The sequence below is a fragment of the Oncorhynchus keta genome, unplaced genomic scaffold (assembly GCF_023373465.1).
Source record: "Oncorhynchus keta strain PuntledgeMale-10-30-2019 unplaced genomic scaffold, Oket_V2 Un_contig_14811_pilon_pilon, whole genome shotgun sequence".
NCBI lineage: Eukaryota > Metazoa > Chordata > Actinopteri > Salmoniformes > Salmonidae > Oncorhynchus > Oncorhynchus keta.
In genome coordinates this window covers 164,028-184,860 of record NW_026278964.1, presented here as the reverse complement: position 1 = coordinate 184,860, position 20,833 = coordinate 164,028, and the positions used below count along the sequence as shown (strand labels likewise).

Below are 20,833 nucleotides of genomic sequence, written 5' to 3'. Positions count from 1 at the left end.
TAACCACTAGACTCCCTGCCTCCACCTTGCATGGATAACAGCACTAAGACATTTTCTTAAATGTTTTCTGAGTCGGAGAACACATTGGGGTGATCTTAGACCATTCCTCCATACAGAATCCTCCCAGATGGCCAACTACAGGGAGGAACATACAGATCAACACACAATAATGAAACAAAGCTCCCTAATCTTAGTCATTTACACACCGGCCTTTTACTACTATCCCAACTTCTACGTCCTATCAACATAATACATAAATAATCCCTGGTAGGATCTACTACTACAACTAACATCCTACCAACATCATACATAAATAATCCCTGGTAGGATCCTTACTACTACCCCAACTTCAACATCCTACCAACATCATACATAAATAATCCCTGGTAGGATCCTTACTACTATCCCAACTTCAACATCCTACCAACATCATACATAAATAATCCCTGGTAGGATCCTTACTACTATCCCAACTTCAACATCCTACCAACATCATACATAAATAATCCCTGGTAGGATCCTTACTACTATCCCAACTTCAACATCCTACCAACATCATACATAAATAATCCCTGGTAGGATCCTTACTACTATCCCAACTTCAACATCCTACCAACATCACATCAACATAAATAATCCCTGGTAGGATCCTTACTACTACCCCAACTTCAACATCCTACCAACATCACATCATAAATAATCCCTGGTAGGATCCTTACTACTACCCCAACTTCAACATCCTACCAACATCATACATAAATAATCCCTGGTAGGATCCTTACTACTATCCCAACTTCAACATCCTACCAACATCATACATAAATAATCACTGGTAGGATCCTTGCTACATCCCTGAACTTCAAAATCCTACCAACATCATACATAAAAATCACTGAGATGTTCCTATGTGCTGAGAAAGAAACCTGGGAAATCAGTGAGATGTTCCTATGTGCTGAGAAAGAAACACCTCACCAATGTCAAGTGACTTCGTGTCATTTTTGTTACTGATTGACTTAGGATACCATCACATCTGTTAAAGTCTAGTGTCATTGACCCAAGGTAAGCATCATCAGAAAACCAGTTTAACCTATTTATGAGAAAATCCATGGGTTTACAACAAAATCGCTGTGTAGCTACCGCTTTCCTGCAGTCAGATGACCTAGTGGCCTCATGGGTGGAGTGTTAACATTTTTCATAATTAATAAACAGAATTTAATTTTTTAATCAGAAAATACAATGTTTGGTTTTGTTATATTTCAATCTTCTGTGATGTATATAAAGTATAGTATTGGGATGTAAATCAAATTGGAATATATTAAACTCTATATCTGACAAGGTAAACATTTAAACCCATAACCATGTGTGTGAGGTGTATAATTTTGTTTCAAAGTAGATGTGTTTAAGACTACCCAGAAACACTCTGTGTGGCCTGATTTAGCCCACTGCAGTACAAGGTTAATCATTAAAAACAATACGGTATGAACAACAAGCACTCGCCAGGACCAGTGACTCAAGTCTGAGGATCCATTCCAAATGGCACCTTATTCCCTTCATACCTTTGACTAGGGCCCATAGGGCTGTGTGGTGCACTACCTTTGACTAGGGCCCATAGGGCTGTGTGGTGCACTACCTTTGACTAGGGCCCATAGGGCTGTGTGGTGCACTACCTTTGACTAGGGCCCATAGGGCTGTGTGGTGCACTAGTTTGACTAGGGCCCATAGGGCTGTGTGGTGCATTAAGGGGAATAGGATGCCATCTGAGGAGGCAGACTGAATGTTATCCAGTCCTCTCTCTCTCTCTCTCTCTCTCTCTCTCTCTCTCTCTCTCTCTCTCTCTCTCTCTCTCTCTCTCTCTCTCTCGCTCTCTCTCCTTCTCTCTCTCTCTCTCTCTGCCTGTGATGTCACAATGATGCTGTCAAGCTTCATTCCAATAGACACCTGAACACCACAGCACATCCTCTCATGACAGACTCAATAGACTCCTGAACACCACAGCACATCCTCTCATGACAGACTCAATAGACTCCTGAACACCACAGCACATCCTCTCATGACAGACTCAATAGACACCTGAACACCACAGCACATCCTCTCATGACAGACTCAATAGACTCCTGAACACCACAGCACATCCTCTCATGACAGACTCAATAGACTCCTGAACACCACAGCACATCCTCTCATGACAGACTCAATAGACTCCTGAACACCACAGCACATCCTCTCACGACAGACTCAATAGACTCCTGAATAGCACAGCACATCATCTCACGACAGACTCAATAGACTCATGAACACCACAGCACATCATCTCACGACAGACTCAATAGACTCATGAACACCACAGCACATCCTCTCATGACAGACTCAATAGACTCCTGAACACCACAGCACATCATCTCACGACAGACTCAATAGACTCATGAACACCACAGCCTCTCATGACAGACTCAATAGACTCCTGAACACCACAGCCTCTCATGACAGACTCAATAGACTCCTGAACCCCGCAACACATCCTCTCACGACAGACTCAATAGACTCCTGAACACCACAGCCTCTCATGACAGACTCAATAGACTCCTGAACCCCACAACACATCCTCTCATGACAGACTCAATAGACTCCTGAACACCACAGCCTCTCATGACAGACTCAATAGACTCCTGAACACCACAGCACATCCTCTCATGACAGACTCAATAGACTCCTGAACACCACAGCACATCATCTCACGACAGACTCAATAGACTCATGAACACCACATCCTCTCACGACAGACTCAATAGACTCCTGAACACCACAGCCTCTCATGACAGACTCAATAGACTCCTGAACCCCACAACACATCCTCTCACGACAGACTCAATAGACTCCTGAACACCACAGCCTCTCATGACAGACTCAATAGACTCCTGAACCCCACAACACATCCTCTCATGACAGACTCAATAGACTCCTAACACCACAGCCTCTCATGACAGACTCAATAGACTCCTGAACACCACATCCTCTCATGACAGACTCAATAGACTCCTGAACCCCACAACACATCCTCTCACGACAGACTCAATAGACTCCTGAACACCACAGCCTCTCATGACAGACTCAATAGACTCCTGAACCCCACAACACATCCTCTCATGACAGACTCAATAGACTCCTGAACACCACAGCCTCTCATGACAGACTCACACTCCTGAACCCCACAACACATCCTCTCATGACAGACTCAATAGACTCCTGAACACCACAGCCTCTCATGACAGACTCAATAGACTCCTGAACCCCACAACACATCCTCTCATGACAGACTCAATAGACTCCTGAACACCACAGCACATCCTCTCATGACAGACTCAATAGACTCCTGAACACCACAGCACATCCTCAATAGACGTGACAGACTCAATAGACTGTGTGAACACACAGCACATCCTCTCATGACAGACTCAATAGACTCCTGAACCCCACAGCACATCCTCTCATGACAGACTCAATAGACTCCTGAACACCACAGCCATCAGGTCATGACAGACAAACTCAGAACATAGACTCCTGAACCCCACAACACATCCTCTCATGACAGACTCAATAGACTCCTGAACACCACAGCCTCTGACAGACTCAATACACTCCTGAACCCCACAACACATGACAGACTCAATAGACTCCCTGAACACCACAGCACATCTCATGACACCCCCCCACAACACATCCTCTCATGACAGACTCAATAGACTCCTGAACACCACAGCCATCTCATGACAGACTCAATAGACTCGTGTGTGTGTGTGTGTGTGTGTGTGTGTGTGTGTGTGTGTGTGTGTGTGTGTGTGTGTGTGTGTGTGTGTGTAGGCCTGCCAGGCTGTTAGGTTAATGGACTATAGAAACCTACTGAGAATCTGCCATACAGAGGGAGCTACAAATGAATATGATTCAAATGTTTTATTACAAAAAGAAGGAAAAAAGCATTAAACCGTGTTAAACACACATCCATGTATGTTGTTCTCTCTCTGTTTGCAGGACTAGAAATAGGGTTCAATCTGGCCAATACAGACAGAGAATTCATTATATATCCTCAAACTATATATCCTTAGTGTCCTGGCCTTAGTTATCTGTGTTTTCTTTATTATTTTGATTAGAACAGGGTGTGACATGGGTGATTTATTGTGTTTGGTCTTATCTAGGGGTTTATTACATTTATGGGGTTGTGTTTAGTAGAGTTGTCTAGGTAAGTCTATGGTTGCCTGGAGTGGTTCTCAATCAGAGGCAGGTGTTTATCGTTGTCTCTGATTGGGAACCATATTTAGGCAGCCATATTCTTTAGGTATCTTGTGGGTGGTTGTTTCCTGTCTCTGCGTTCTCTGCACCAGTTAGGACTGTTTCGGTTTTGCCACGTTTTCTTATGTTGTATTTGTATCGTGTTTTCGTCTTTATTTAAGATGCTTAACAATAACCACGCTACATTTTGGTCCTCCTCTCCTTCCCAGGAAGAAAACCGTTACACTTAGACTCAAATATATCCATCCACATGCTGGCTCAAACCTAACCCCATCTTTAACTGAACCTAACCCCATCTTTAACCCAACCTAACCCCATCTTTAACCCAACCTAACCCCATCTTTAACCCAACCTAACCCCATCTTTAACCCAACCTAACCCCATCTTTAACCCAACCTAACCCCATCTTTAACCCAACCTAACCCCATCTCTAACCCAACCTAACCCCATCTCTAACCCAACCTAACCCCATCTTTAACCCAACCTAACCCAACCTAACCCCATCTCTAACCCAACCTAACCCCATCTCTAACCCAACCTAACCCCATCTTTAACCCAACCTAACCCCATCTTTAACCCAACCTAACCCCATCTCTAACCCAACCTAACCCCATCTCTAACCCAACCTAACCCCATCTTTAACCCAACCCCATCTCTAACCAAACCTAACCCCATCTCTAACCCCATCTTTAACCCAACCTAACCCCAGCTTTAACCCAACCTAACCCCATCTCTAACCAAACCTAACCCCATCTTTAACCCAACCTAACCCCATCTCTAACCAAACCTAACCCCATCTCTAACCCCATCTTTAACCCAACCTAACCCCAGCTTTAACCCAACCTAACCCCAGCTTTAACCCAACCTAACCCCATCTCTAACCAAACCTAACCCCATCTCTAACCAAACCTAACCCCATCTCTAACCAAACCTAACCCCATCTCTAACCCAACCTAACTCCATCTCTAACCAAACCTAACCCCATCTTTAACCCAACCTAACCCCATCTTTAACCCAACCTAACCCCATCTCTAACCAAACCTAACCCCATCTCTAACCAAACCTAACCCCATCTCTAACCAAACCTAACCCCATCTCTAACCCAACCTAACCCCATCTCTAACCCAACCTAACTCCATCTCTAACCCAACCTAACCCCATCTCTAACCCAACCTAACCCCATCTCTAACCAAACCTAACCCCATCTCTAACCAAACCTAACCCCATCTCTAACCAAACCTAACCCCATCTCTAACCCAACCTAACCCCATCTCTAACCAAACCTAACCCCATCTCTAACCAAACCTAACCCCATCTTTAACCCAACCTAACCCCATCTTTAACCCAACCTAACCCCATCTTTAACCCAACCTAACCCCATCTTTAACCCAACCTAACCCCATCTTTAACCCAACCTAACCCCATCTCTAACCCAACCTAACCCCATCTCTAACCCAACCTAACCCCATCTCTAACCCAACCTAACCCCATCTCTAACCCAACCTAACCCCATCTCTAACCCAACCTAACCCCATCTCTAACCCAACCTAACCCCATCTCTAACCAAACCTAACCCCATCTCTAACCCAACCTAACCCCATCTCTAACCCAACCTAACCCCATCTTTAACCCAACCTAACCCCATCTCTAACCCAACCTAACCCCATCTCTAACCCAACCTAACCCCATCTCTAACCCAACCTAACTCCAGCTCCAAGCAGCAGCACTGTGGCAAGGACTTATGCCAAGTTGTTTGGATGAATAGTTAACTGCATTATTTTTTTTTACACGCAAATACACTCCAATCTACTACAACGTTCATATTCAATGTGATAAAAACAACTTGTTCCTTACTTTTTATTTCTTGAAACCACTTTTCAGACCTTGTTTTTCCTTTACCACATGTAGATGTACCCCTTGACTTCTGTTGAAACATTTAGTGTTTGTGTGTTTATCTTCTTGCCAAGTTTCCCGCAGAAGTGTATCCAGGTGAGTATCTGAAGTTACGTTTTAACATGAATGTTTACAGGTTTGGTGCCAGGAACAAATAAATCAAATCAGATTTTATTGGTCACATACACATGGTTAGCAGATGAGTAAGAGGTCAAGTACATTAGAGTGTCTAGTTCCTCTGTCCAGTGTCTGTGTTCTTTTTCCCATCTTAATCTCTTCTTTTTATTGGCCAGTCTGAGATATGGCTTTTTCTTTGCAACTCTGCCTCGAAGGCCACCATCCCAGTCACCTCTTCACTGTTGACGTTGAGCCTGGTGTTTTGTGGGTATTATTTAATGAAGCTGCCAGTTGAGGACTTGTGAGGGTGTTTCTCAAACAAGACACTCTAATGTACTTGTACTCTTGCTCAGTTGTGCACCGGGGCCTCCCACTCGTTCTATTCTGGTTAGAGCCAATTTGCGCTGTTCTGTAAAGGGAGTAGTACACAGCATTGTACGAGATCTTCAGTTTCTTGGCAGTTTCTCGCATAGAATAGCCTTCATTTCTCTGAACAAGAATAGGCTGATGAGTTTCAGAAGAAAGATCTTTGTTTCTGGCCATTTTGAGCCTGTAATCGAACCCACAAATGCTGATGCTCCAGATACTCATCTAGTCTAAAGAAGGCCATTTTATTGCTTCTTTAATCAGGAACATAGTTTTTAGATGTGCTAACATAATTGCAAAAGGGTTTTATAAAGAACAATTAGCCTTTTAAAATGATACACTTGGATTAGTTAACACAGCATGTTATTGGAACACAGGAGTGATGGTTGCTGATAATGGGACTCTGTACTCCGATGTAGATTTTCCATAAAAAAAATCTGCCGTTTCTGGCTACAATAATCATTTACAACATTAACAATGTCCACACTGTATTTCTGATCAATTTGATGTTCATTTTAATGGTCAAAAATTGCTTTTCTTTCAAAAACATTTCTAAGTGACCCCAAACTTTTGAACGGAAGTGTATATCAGAAGAAATAGCAGCAGGAACAGTTATACAGCTAGAGACACAATACTGTTAATATATATATCAGAAGAAATAGCAGCAGGAACAGTTATACAGCTAGAGACACAATACTGTTAATATATATATCAGAAGAAATAGCAGCAGGAACAATTATACAGCTAGAGACACAATACTGTTAATATATATATCAGAAGAAATAGCAGCAGGAACAATTATACAGCTAGAGACACAATACTGTTAAAATATATATCAGAAGAAATAGCAGCAGGAACAGTTGTACAGCTAGAGACACAATACTGTTAATATATATATCAGTATATTATGGAAAGCACTTATTGCAGCTAAATACAATTATAATTACCCACATATGCAATCACTCATGTGAGCTGCATCAACACACCCTCCAACCCCTCCTGGGACCATCCCCCAATCCAACCCCTCCTGGACACTCTGATTTCAATGTCCCTTGTCAAGGTCAGATGACTTTCAGTCAAAGGTCTCTTGCGTGTCTTCACTCTGTAGCCACATACTAGTCTGTCTCTGATGATGTCATTTAGAACACCATTCAACTCAGTGTTCTGATAGGTTCTTTACTGCAGCAGCAAACATTGGTCCTGATTCTCCCTCTTCCTGATGTCTCCTGTGGAACCTGAACCTTTCAGTATTAACTAGTGGTTCCTGTGAAAAATGTCCTTTAAGTATCTCCACAACATCCCCATACGTCTTATTACCTGATCTGTCTGACTGTAGCAGGCTGTCTAGTAAATGATGTGTCTTTGGCCCCGTTATACTAAACCATGGAGGCACAATGTTGTCCTGATCACACCGTGAAGTAGAGGTGGGAGCTGAAAGCAGACATGGACAGTGAGACGGTATGAGGAGGTCAGGGGTCAAACACTAGATCAGGACAAGTAGAAATGGCAGGGCTGGAAATAGACACAGACACATTCTGATCATGGCTTAGACCTGACCTGAGACACCCAAACAGAAGATGCCATAACAAAGTCCTGACCTGAGACACCCAAACAGAAGATACCATAACAAAGTCCTGACCTGAGACACCCAAACAGAAGATACCATAACAAAGTCCTGACCTGAGACACCCAAACAGAAGATACCATAACAAAGTCCTGACCTGAGACACCCAAACAGAAGATACCATAACAAAGTCCTGACCTGAGACACCCAAACAGAAGATACCATAACAAAGTCCTGACCTGAGACACCCAAACAGAAGATACCATAACAAAGTCCTGACCTGAGATACCATAACAAAGTCCTGACCTGAGACACCCAAACAGAAGATACCATAACAAAGTCCTGACCTGAGACACCCAAACAGAAGATACCATAACAAAGTCCTGACCTGAGACACCCAAACAGAAGATACCATAACAAAGTCCTGACCTGAGACACCCAAACAGAAGATGCCATAACAAAGTCCTGACCTGAGACACCCAAACAGAAGATACCATAACAAAGTCCTGACCTGAGACACCCAAACAGAAGATGCCATAACAAAGTCCTGACCTGAACACCCAAACAGAAGATACCATAACAAAGTCCTGACCTGAGACACCCAAACAGAAGATACCATAACAAAGTCCTGACCTGAGACACCCAAACAGAAGATACCATAACAAAGTGGGTCTATGGTTAACAAAGTCCTGACCTGAGACTGGGATAATGGTGTTGATGTGAGACATGACCAGCCTTTCATAGCACTTCATAGCTACAGACGTCAGTGCTACGGGTCGGTAGTCATTTTGGCAGGTTACCTTAGCGTTCTTGGGCACAGGGACTATGGTGGTCTGCTTAAAACATGTTTGTATTACAGACTCAGACAGGGAGAGGTTGAAAATGTCAGTAAAGACACTTGCCAGTTGATCAACACATGCTCACAGTACACGTCCTGGTAATCCTCCTGGCTCTGCAGCCTTGTGAATGTTAACCTGTTTAAAAGGTCTTACTCACATCGGCCGCGGAGAGCGTGATCACACAGTCTTCCGGAACAGCTGGTTCTCTCATGCATGTTCCAGTGTTCTTTGCCTCGAAGCGAGCATAGAAGTAGTTTAGCTCATCTGGTAGGCTCGTGTCACTGGGCAGCTCTCGGCTGTGCTTCCCTTTGTAGTCTGTAATGGTTTGCAAGCCCTGCCACATCACAGGGATCTGGGCCTGTTCCCGAGAAAGCAGTATATTGTTTGCGTCGGGCTCGTGAGACTCGTTAAAGGAAAAAAGGATTCTGCCAGTCCGTGGTAAAGTAATCGCAGTTCTGATGTCCAGAAGTTATTTTTTGGTCATAAGAGACGGTAGCAGCAACATTATGTACAAAATAAGTCAAAAAATAAGTTACAAACAGTGCAAATAAACTAACAAAAAACACAATCGGTTGGGGGCACATAAAACGCCATTTATGTATGAGTGTGTGTGTGTCCAGTGTGTGTGTACAGTGTGTGTGTGAGTTTGTGTGTGTACAGTGTGTGTGTGAGTTTGTGTGTGTGTGTACAGTGTGTGTGTGTGTGTGTGTGTGAGTTTGTGTGTGTGTGTCCAGTATGTGTGTCCTGTGTGTGTGTACCGTGTGTGTGTGTTTGTGTGTGTGAGTCCAGTGTGTGTGTACAGTGTGTGTGTGTTTGTGTGTGTGAGTCCAGTGTGTGTGTTCTGTGTGTGTGAGTCCAGTGTGTGAGTCCAGTGTGTGTGTACCGTGTGTGTGTACCGTGTGTGTGTGTTTGTGTGTGTGAGTCCAGTGTGTGTGTACTGTGTGTGTGAGTCCAGTGTGTGAGTCCAGTGTGTGTGTACCGTGTGTGTGTCCAGTGTGTGTGTACTGTGTGTGTGTACTGTGTGTGTGAGTCCAGTGTGTGTGTACCGTGTGTGTGTGTTTTGTGTGTGTGAGTCCAGTGTGTGTGTGAGTCCAGTGTGTGTGTACCGTGTGTGTGTTCTCACAGGGCGCAGGATCACAGAAAGAGACGGACACAGAGTTACCATGGTTATTATTTCCAGGAATAAATTGATCCAAACTGGTGTGTTCCTCCATGTATTTAAATGTCATATTGTGATCAAACATAAAACACATGATTAGAGTGAAACATCATGTTGTGTTTGACACAGGAACCACTTGACAAAGGGACACGGAGGAGGTAACATCATAAACCCTAAACCCTGGATAGAGGGGCTCAGTGAATGTGGTGTAGAATGTGTACAGGTGGGTCAGTGTGTCAGAGGAGACTCTGTAGAAGGACAGAGTGCCGGCTGGCCAGTCCAGATACACTCCTACTCTGTGGGAGCTGGAGGACGGGACGTCTATGGTAGTGTGATTATTATTGTGACAGGCCTTGTAACTGTTGTCAGAGCAGACCAGACTCCAGGACTTGTCATTGTATCCAATCCCACAGTCAATGCCCCCTCCTCTCCTTTTGATTCCTTTATATGTCACTCCCATAACAGCCCCTCCCCCACTCCTCTCTACCTCCCAGTAACAGCGCCCAGTCAGACCCTCTTTACACAGCACCTGTTCACAGTCCTCAAATCTCTCCTCCTGGTGATCAGGATACCGCCGCTCCTGTCTCCTACATGTCACCTTTCTGTTCTCCTCAGACAGAGAGAGGAGTCTGTTTACTGTGTTTGGGTCCAGTGTGAGATCACAGACATCTGATGGATAAAACCAGACACAATATTAGAAATCATCATCATTCACATTAGAATGTTAATTCACTTTTCACTAATTAATTTAATGTAGATGTGTCTAGGTATCAACAGGAGAAGTTAAGGTAACTTGAGACTTGTTGAATGATCATATGTTATACTGTATGGTAATGTAAAAAAAGACTTATTCACAAAAATGACACACATACACTCACACCCTGAACACACACACATTTCTAATGTAACACGAACATGCCACTCACCTACACAGACACACACATTGTCAAAGCAACTCGTTCTAAACTTTGGTGTCCCTGATTTCTGCTTCTGTAGAACTACATATTATATTTAATATGACCAAGTAAGTAATGATGGTGGTCTTTGACTTAACTTGAATTTAAGACTTATTCTTAGTCATATTCTTCACAGTAGTCAACACTCACATTTTCTAAGGCCAGGTTTCATTCTGATCTCTCCACCATGTTCCACACTGTAGCGGTAAGCAGAAGAACAGACAGTCATTGAGGGATACACACAACACACACAGTCAGCATATAATTTGGTAAGAATGTTTGTCTTAACAGGCCTGATAACTCAAACATGTCTGATATGAACATTGACATAAACCCTCTACATACTTGAGTTTCTCCAGTCTGTAGTTTGGATCCTCCAGTCCAGCAGAGAGCAGTCTGACTCCCGAGTCTCCTGGGTGATTGTAGCTCAGGTCCAGCTCTCTCAGATGTGAGGGGTTTGACCTCAGAGCTGAGACCAGAGAAGCACAACCTTCCTCTGTGACTAGACAGCCTGACAGCCTGCAAAGAGATCATCATCATTTTACAAACACACTGTTAACTGACCAGACCATTTAAAAAGTAGTATCAGTCAAAAGACAGACAGTGAGGTATCAGATTTAGATTGTATTGAGTATTCAGTCCACACCATACAAAATCAAATCAAAATCAAATCCAACTTTAATTGTCACATGCGCCGAATACAACAAGTGTAGACCTTACCGTGAAATGCTTACTTACAAGCCCTTAACCAACAGTGCAGTTCAAGAAGAGTTAAGACACTTTTTACCAAATAAACTAAAGTAAAAACAAAATAAAAATTATAGAAAGTAACACAATAACATAACAATAATGAGGTTACATACAGGGGGTACCAGTACTGAGTCAGAGTGCGGGGTTACAGGTTAGTTGAAGTCATTTTTACATGTAGGTAGGGGTGAAGTGACTATGCAAAGATATTTAACAGCGAGTATCAGCAACCAAATGGATGGGGAGAGTGGGGGTCTATGTAATGGTCCGGTGGCCATTTGATGAATTGTTCAGCAGTCTTATGGCTTGGGGGTAGAAGCTATTAAGGATCCTTTTGGTCCCAGACTTGGCGCTACGGTACCACTTGCCGTGCGGTAGCAGAGAAAACAGTCTATGACGAGGGTGACTTGAGTCTCTGACAATTTTATGGGCTTTCCTCTGACACCACCTATTATATAGGTCCTGGATTGCAGGAAGCTTGGCCCCAGTGATGTACTGGGCCGTACGCACTACCCTCTGTAGAGCCTTACGGTCAGATGCCGAGCAGTTGCCATAGCAGGCGGTGATGCAACCGGTAAGGATGCTCTCGATGATGCAGCTGTAGATCTTTTTGATAGGGGGACCCATGCCAAATCTTTTCAGTCTCCTGAGGGGGAAAGTTTGGTAATTTGGTAAAACTGATTTAATTTTGCCTGTATTAAAGTCCCTGGCCACTAGGGGCGCAGCTTCTGGATGAGCATTTTCTTGTTTGCTTATGGCCTGATAGAGTTGGTTGAGTGCGGTCATAGTGCCAGCATCAGTCTGTGGTGGTAAGTAGATGGCTATGAATAATATAGATGAGAAATCTCTTGGTAGATAGTGTGGTCTACAGCTTATCATAAGGTATTCTCCCTCGGGTAAGCAATACCTCGAGACTTCTTTAATATTAGACATCACGCACCAGTTGTTATTGACAAAGAGACACACACCCCCACCCCTCGTCTTACCAGACGTAGCTTCTCTGTTCTGCCGGTGCATTAAAAATCCCACCAGCTCGATATTATCCGTGTCGTCGTTCAGCTACGACTCGGTGAAACATTAGATATTACAGTTCTTAATGTCCTGTCGGTAGGATAATCGTAATCGTTGGTCATCAATTTTATTTTCCAATGATTGCATGCTAGCAAGTAGAATGGATGGCAGTGGGAGTTTAATCGCTCGCCTACGGATTCTGAGAAGGCAGCTCAATTTGCGTCCTCTTTTCCTCCGTCTTTTCTTCATGCAAATTACGGGGATTTGGGCCTGTTCCCGGGAGAGCAGTATATTCTACTCGTTAAAGGAAAAAGCTTCCTCCAGTTCGTAGTGAGGAATCGCAGTTCTTATGTCCAGAAGTTATTTTTCAGTCATAAGAGACGGTAGCAGCAACATTATGTACAAAATAAGTAAAATAATATATGTGACAAACAACGCTAAAAAACTAACAAAATAACGCAATTGATTAGGAAGTAAGACGTCAGCCATCATTTAAAATGTGGTTCTAAACTATATCATTTTCAATTTTAGATAAAATGTTTCATCTAAGGTAACAGAATATAATGTCACCTTTTATTTGAGGGTATATTCATACATATCCGTTTCACCATTTAGAAAAATAAACACACTTTATGTATCTAGTCCCCCTATATGAAAAAGTAAAAGTATTCTGACCAATTCACTTATTGTGTATTAAAATTGTGAAAAGTTTAGTGCAATGAATACATCAAGCTTGTGACTTCCATGATTAAGAAAAATCATTTACATTTACATTTACATTTACATTACATTATCATGAGTTAATCATTAATAATAACGAGTGAGAGAATTACAGAGGCTACAACAAAACATACTAACCTCTCACCATTAACCTCTAATTAAAAGGTGACATTCTAACCTCTCACCATCAACTTCTAATTAAAGGTGACATTCTAACCTCTCACCATTAACCTCTAATTAAAGGTGACATTCTAACCTCTCACCATTAATCTCTAATTAAAGGTGACATTCTAACCTCTCACCATTAACCTCTAATTAAAGGTGACATTCTAACCTCTCACCATTAACCTCTAATTAAAGGTGACATTCTAACCTCTCACCATTAACCTCTAATTAAAGGTGACATTCTAACCTCTCACCATTAACCTCTAATTAAAGGTGACATTCTAACCTCTCACCATTAACCTCTAATTAAAGGTGACATTCTAACCTCTCACCATTAACCTCTAATTAAAGGTGACATTCTAACCTCTCACCTAATTCAACCTTTGATCTCAATTAAAGGTGACATTCACTAACCTCCTCTCACATATGATCACCATTAAACACATATTGTGGACTATGTGTAAACTATGATGTGGACTGGTAAACACATATGATGTGGACTATGTGTACCTGGTAAACACATATGATGTGGACTATGTGTACCTGGTAAAGGATGTGGACATGTGTCCTGGTAACCATCTATGTGTACCATATGATGTGGACTATGTGCCTAATATAAAGGTAAACACATATGACATTGGTAAACACATATGATGTGGACTATGTCACACATATGATGTGGACTATGTGTCTGGTAAACACATATGATGTGGACTATAAACACATATGATGTGGACTATGTGTCTAAAACCATATGATGTGGACACCATATGATGTGGACTATGTGTACCTGGTAAAAAGATGTGATGTGTACCTGGTAAACATATGATGTGGACTATGTGTATGTCTGGTAAACACATATGATGTGATGTGTGTCTGGTAAACACATATGATGATATGTGTCTGACCATTAAACACATATGATGTGGACTATGTGTACTGGTAAACACATATGATGTGGACTAAAACACATATGATGTGGACTATGTGTACCTGGTAAACACATATGATGTGGACTATGTGTACTGGTAAACACATATGATGTGGACTATGTAACCTGGTAAACTATGATGTGGAATGTGTAGGTAAACACATATGATGTGGACTATGTGTACACATATGATGTGGACTATGTGCCTGGTAAACACATATGATGTGGACTATGTGTACCTGGTAAACACATATGATGTGGACTATGTGTCTGGTAAACATATATGATGTGGACTATGTGTCTGGTAAACACATATGATGTGGACTATGTGTCCTGGTAAACACATATGATGTGGACTATGTGTGTCTGGTAAACACATATGATGTGGACTATGTGTACCTGGTAAACACATATGATGTGGACTATGTGTCTGGTAAACACATATGATGTATGTGTACCTGGTAAACATATGATGTGGACTATGTGTCTGGTAAACACATATGATGTGGACCATTATGATGTGGACTATGTGTCTGGTAAACTGGTAAACACATATGATGTGGACTATGTGTCTGGTAAACATATATGATGTGGACTATTCTGGTAAACACATATGATGTGGACTATGTCAAACACATATGATGTGGACTATGTGTCTGGTAAACATATGATGTGGACTATGTGTCTGGTAAACACATATGATGTGGACTCTCAAACACATATGATGTGGACTATGTGTCTGGTAAACACATGATGTGGACTATGTGTCCTGGTAAACACATATGATGTGGACTATGTGTCTGGTAAACACATATGATGTGGACTATGTGTCTGGTAAACACATATGATGTGGACTATGTGTACCTGGTAAACACATATGATGTGGACTATGTGTACTGGTAAACACATATGATGTGGACTATGTGTCTGGTAAACTGGTAAACACATATGATGTGGACTATGTGTCTGGTAAACACATATGATGTGGACTATGTGTCTGGTAAACACATATGATGTGGACTATGTGTCTGGTAAACACATATGATGTGGACTATGTGTACCTGGTAAACACATATGATGTGGACTATGTGTACCTGGTAAACACATATGATGTGGACTATGTGTCTGGTAAACATATATGATGTGGACTATGTGTACCTGGTAAACACATATGATGTGGACTATGTGTCTGGTAAACACATATGATGTGGACTATGTGTCTGGTAAACACATATGATGTGGACTATGTACCTGGTAAACACATATGGTGTGGACTATGTACCTGGTAAACACATATGATGTGGACTATGTGTCTGGTAAACACATATGATGTGGACTATGTGTCTGGTAAACACATATGATGTGGACTATGTACCTGGTAAACACATATGATGTGGACTATGTAATTAACTAGAAAGTCGGGGCACTACGAAATAATATTTACAAAGCAGTTATCTTCCGAATAAACTCTTAAAGACCTAGTAATATTTTACATCAATAGCAGTCAATATTAATTGGCACCTTATTTCAGTCTCATCTGAAAGTTATAAATTCTTGGTTATCTTCACAAACCCTGGCTAACAAGTTGAATCAGCAATTCAAAATTGGGTTTAATTATTTATTTACTAAATACCTAAGTAATCACACAGACATACACAGAATGAATCATACCTTGATTACAAATTATGTCATAAAGGAAAACGTCCCTAGCGGACGGAACACAAAAGAAAAGGGGCTGGGTTTGAGTGAAAGAGCGGGAAGACTGAGGAACAAAGGGAGAAGCGATGTCTCTATTGTAAATATGGTATCTTATGCATTCTAAATTACCGCCCATTTGGAAAAGGAAAATGCAATAAATATTTACTCTGAGCTGCGCTTCGGTAATTTGGTGGTAGATGGAAGGCCGTGTTGCTCAACCGAGTTCTATTGAAGAATGTCTGCTTGTAAATTGGATACGTTGTAGTAATGTCGTTGTGTGGTAGACGGGATACTCTGTCTGTTCTTTCCTAGCCCACTTTTGCAGCTGCTGTTGCTAACTCAACGGCTAGGAGGTATCACTTCTGTAGTGAATAAGAGTTCATACCATTCGCAACCAAATCTCACGCTCAGGTTGGCTTCGTTCTGTAGTTATTATCTGAACCATTCTGACATCGGATCGTTCATCCTAATGTACCCAGAACAGTTATTATCTGAACCATTCTGACATCGGATCGTCATCCTAATGTACCCGAACAGTTATTATCTGAACCCTTCTGACATCGGACCGTCATCCTAATGTACCCAGAACAGTTATTATCTGAACCATTCTGACATCGGACCGTCATCCTAATGTACCCGGAACAGTTATTATCTGAACCATTCTGACATCGGACCGTCATCCTAATGTACCCGGAACAGGAAGTTACATTTTCGTCAAGACTTTATAAAGTGGAGGGAGAAGGGTGTGTTTTCATAGTTTACAGCCCATGTCTCTTCACAGGGGCGGGTCACTGATTGAGCAGAGCCCTAACCTTATGAAAACCCAAATCTCTCATTTGGAAGCTAAAATTACATTTAATCTTTTCACCAATAATTTTATATTCAAACATTTAAATTGAACAACAATTCCATGTGAATCCGATAACTACAATGCTCAGACTAGAGTTTATGTCATCGTATCATTGATGAGAATGTCTCAGATGACAACCGAACTGACATCATATTCATTAAGTACCACCGCATATGTTCAATTGGTCGGATTACCAGAATATGGTTCATTTCCCCCACCTTCTGATGTTCCCAGAAACTCTATGTTAACCAAGGGGTTTTTAAATGTCACATCAGTAGGGTAGAGAGAGGAAAAGGGGGGTGGAGAGGTATTTATGACTGTCATAAACCTACCACCAGGCCAACGTCATGACAACAGGAATACTGACCTCAGAGTCTCCAGTTTACAGTGGGGATTCCCCAGTCCGTCAGAGAGCAGCTTCACTCCTGAATCCTTCAGGTCATTGTTACTCAGATCCAGCTCTCTCAGGTGTGAGGGGTTTGACTTCAGAGCAGAGACCAGAGAAGCACAGCCTTTGTCCGTGACTCCACAGCCTGACAGCCTGACAAAGAGATCATCATGATTTTACAAACACACTGTTCATTTAACACCAGATTGTAGAAGGACAATTGCAGATGTATTTAGTTCATTCTCTCAAACAACATATACAATAGATTCATCTTCCGTCTCCTAGAATTGTATGGTTATTTTATTATACTAATGTGAACAGCAATGTACTGATTCAATATGTTATTCAATAATACAGATTATTCTCTAAACTGAATATTTCATCCTGCTGATTAGTTCTTAAATATCATTGTATTTACTCACAGAGCAGCTCTGGAGACTTTGACCACTGGCAGTAGCCTCAGAAGACCTTCCTCTGATCTGGAGTATTTCTTCAGGTCAAACACATCCAGCTCCTTTTCTGAAGACAGCAACACAAAGACCAGAGCTGACCACTGTGAAGGTGAGAGTTTGGCTTCTGAGACACTTCCTGATCTCAGGTAGCGTTGGATCTCCTCCACTAGAGAATGGTCATTCAGTTCATTCAGACAGTGGAACAGATTGATGCTCCTCTCTGGAGAGGGATTCTCCCTGATCTTCTCCTTGATGTACTTGACTGTTTTTTCATGGCTCTGTGAGCTGCTTCTTGTCATTGTCAGTAGACCTCGTAAGTGCTTCTGATTGGACTGCAGTGAGAGGCCCAGAAGGAAGCGGAGGAAAAGGTCCAGGTTTCCCGTCTCACTTTGTAAGGCTTCATCCACAGCACTCTTGTAGACGGTGACTTTAATTTTCTGTCTGATCCTCACATAAAAGTTCCTGGATGTTGATTGAGGTTCGGCCATTAGATTTTCATTGTTGTTGCTGAATGAGAGGAACACATATACAGCAGCCAGAAACTCCTGAATGCTCAGATGCACGAAGCAGTACACCTTGTCCTGGTACAGCCCACATTCCTCTTTAAAGAGCTGTGTGCACAATCCTGAGTACACTGAGGCTTCATTGACATCAATGCCAGCCTCTTTCAGGTCTTCTTCATAGAAAATCAGATTGCCCTTCACAAGCTGTTGAAAAGCCAGTTTTCCCAGTGACAGAATGCTGTCTTTATTCCAGTGTGGACCCCTCTCTTCTTTCCCAAGATACTTTTCATTCTTCTTTATGGTATGAAACACCACAAGGTGTGTGTACATCTCAGTCAGAGTCTTGGGCATCTCTTCTCTCTTATGTTTCAGCATGTGTTCAAGGACTGTTGCAGAAATCCAACAGAAGACTGGAATGTGGCACATGATGTGGAGGCTCCTTGATGTCTTTATGTGTGAGATGATTCTGCTGGCCAGGTCCTCATCACTGAATCTCTTCCTGAAGTACTCCTCCTTCTGTGGGTCATTGAACCCTCGTACCTCTGTCACCTGGTCAACACACCCTGAAGGGATCTGATTGGCTGCTGCAGGTCGGGTAGTTATCCAGAGGAGAGCAGAGGGAAGCAGGTTTCCCTTGATGAGATTTGTCAGCAGAACATCCACTGAGGTTGACTTTGTGACGTCACAACAGATCTTGTTGTTCTGGAAGTCTAGGGGCAGTCGGCACTCATCCAGACCATCAAAGATGAACAGAACTTTGTACTTGTCGTAGTTGGAGATTCTTGATTGTTTGGTTTCCATTGAAAAGTGATTGAGAAGTTCAATCAAAGTGTGTTTGTCCTCTTTCATCAAATTCAGCTCCCGAAAAGGGAATGAAAAACAAATTGGACATCCTGATTTGCTTTTCCTTCAGCCCAGTCCAGAATGAACTTCTGCACAGAGACTGTTTTTCCAATGCCAGCGACTCCCTTTGTCAGCACAGTTCTGATAGGTTTGTCTTGTCCAGTTAAGGGTTTGAAGATGTCATTACATTTGATTGCAGTCTCTGGTCTTGCTTGTTTCCTGGTTGTTGTCTCAATCTGTCTCAGCTCATGTTCATTATTGACCTCTCCTGCTCCACCCTCTGTGATGTAGAGCTCTGTGTAGATCTTATTGAGAAGTGTTGGGTTTCCTTGTTTAGCGACCCCCTCAAATACACATTGAAACTTCTTCTTTAGATTAGATTTGAGTTCACGTTGGCAAATCACAGCAAGTTCATCTGAATGAAGAAATAACACAGAGGATATTAATATTACATCTGATTTAATGCCTACAGTATTGTTAGATTGTGCTAGAATGTTTACATTGTAATAATGTATTATCTTACTGTAACTGTCTGTATAAATGTGTAAATGTTTTCATTATACATTACACACCGGTGTGACTGATTTATATCATTATTGGTATTATTGATGGTATTATTAATTCTCTCTTGTCTAAATTAATCACCACAACACATCCCTGCTGGTACTGTACTTGATGAGGTCACTAGGTGTTGTGTTAAGTCTGGTACAATGTCATTGAGTTACACGGCTATTTTAGCTGTACTTTAGTTTAAGCTTTTAAATGTTTGTTATAAAACAGCATTCAACATGAGGCAGACAGCTCTTACTTTTCTCCAGTGTGTCAGCAAGCTCCTTCTGGTTCATTTTCCTCAGGACGTGCAGTGTGATCTTCAGAGCCCCCTCTCTGGCACTGCTCTCATGCTTCTCATCTTCAGCATCCACCACTTCCTTATCCTGCTTCTGACTCTCAAAGCCTTCTGGGAGTTCTGGACTAAGAATCCTCTTGAACATCTTCAGCTCGTTCTTTACAAATGTGATAATATTCTCTTCAAGCAACTGAAATAAATAAAGTAAATAAGTTAAGCAAGAGAATAAATGCTCTCTCATTAACACATTAATGAATGATTGACAGATCAACTTTACTTGAGGTAAACAAAAACAAATGTACATAACAGGACCACATACACTGAATATGGGGGCCAGGTCTGTTTGATGACTCTGGGAAGACTGACCCTGAGAATCTCTGATCTCTCCTCTTGGTTTCTGTGGACAAAACATCCAAGGAACACACACACACACACACACACACACACACACACACACACACACACACACACACACACACACACACACACACACACACACA

The 20,833-nt window shown here is 42.1% G+C and overlaps 1 protein-coding gene and 2 long non-coding RNA genes across 6 annotated transcripts; all 3 read right to left on the bottom strand.

The window, feature by feature from the left end:
• Nucleotides 1–4,024: 4,024 nt before the first annotated feature.
• LOC127918768 (uncharacterized) lies at nucleotides 4,025–4,886 on the bottom strand. Its single transcript, XR_008100756.1, has 3 exons — nucleotides 4,845–4,886; nucleotides 4,681–4,768; nucleotides 4,025–4,548 (listed from the first exon to the last, which is right to left on the bottom strand). It is a non-coding gene; the product is annotated as an uncharacterized LOC127918768 (long non-coding RNA).
• A 2,281-nt stretch (nucleotides 4,887–7,167) lies between these two features.
• LOC127918778 (uncharacterized) lies at nucleotides 7,168–8,905 on the bottom strand. 4 transcript variants are annotated; one of them, XR_008100782.1, is made up of 3 exons: nucleotides 8,817–8,905; nucleotides 8,572–8,735; nucleotides 7,168–8,504 (listed from the first exon to the last, which is right to left on the bottom strand). It is a non-coding gene; the product is annotated as an uncharacterized LOC127918778 (long non-coding RNA). The 4 variants fall into 4 exon arrangements; XR_008100779.1 differs by having other exon boundaries at nucleotides 8,572–8,776; nucleotides 8,817–8,904; XR_008100780.1 differs by having other exon boundaries at nucleotides 8,572–8,776; nucleotides 8,858–8,904.
• A 1,311-nt stretch (nucleotides 8,906–10,216) lies between these two features.
• LOC118381592 (NLR family CARD domain-containing protein 3-like) lies at nucleotides 10,217–20,745 on the bottom strand. The gene is given in 8 exon segments (XM_052501946.1): nucleotides 10,217–10,891; nucleotides 11,329–11,375; nucleotides 11,524–11,697; nucleotides 17,668–17,841; nucleotides 18,111–19,518; nucleotides 19,521–19,901; nucleotides 20,295–20,523; nucleotides 20,653–20,745. Coding segments are annotated over 8 exon segments (3,066 nt in total). The 3' UTR covers nucleotides 10,217–10,331.
• Between the last annotated feature and the right edge of the window lie 88 nt (nucleotides 20,746–20,833).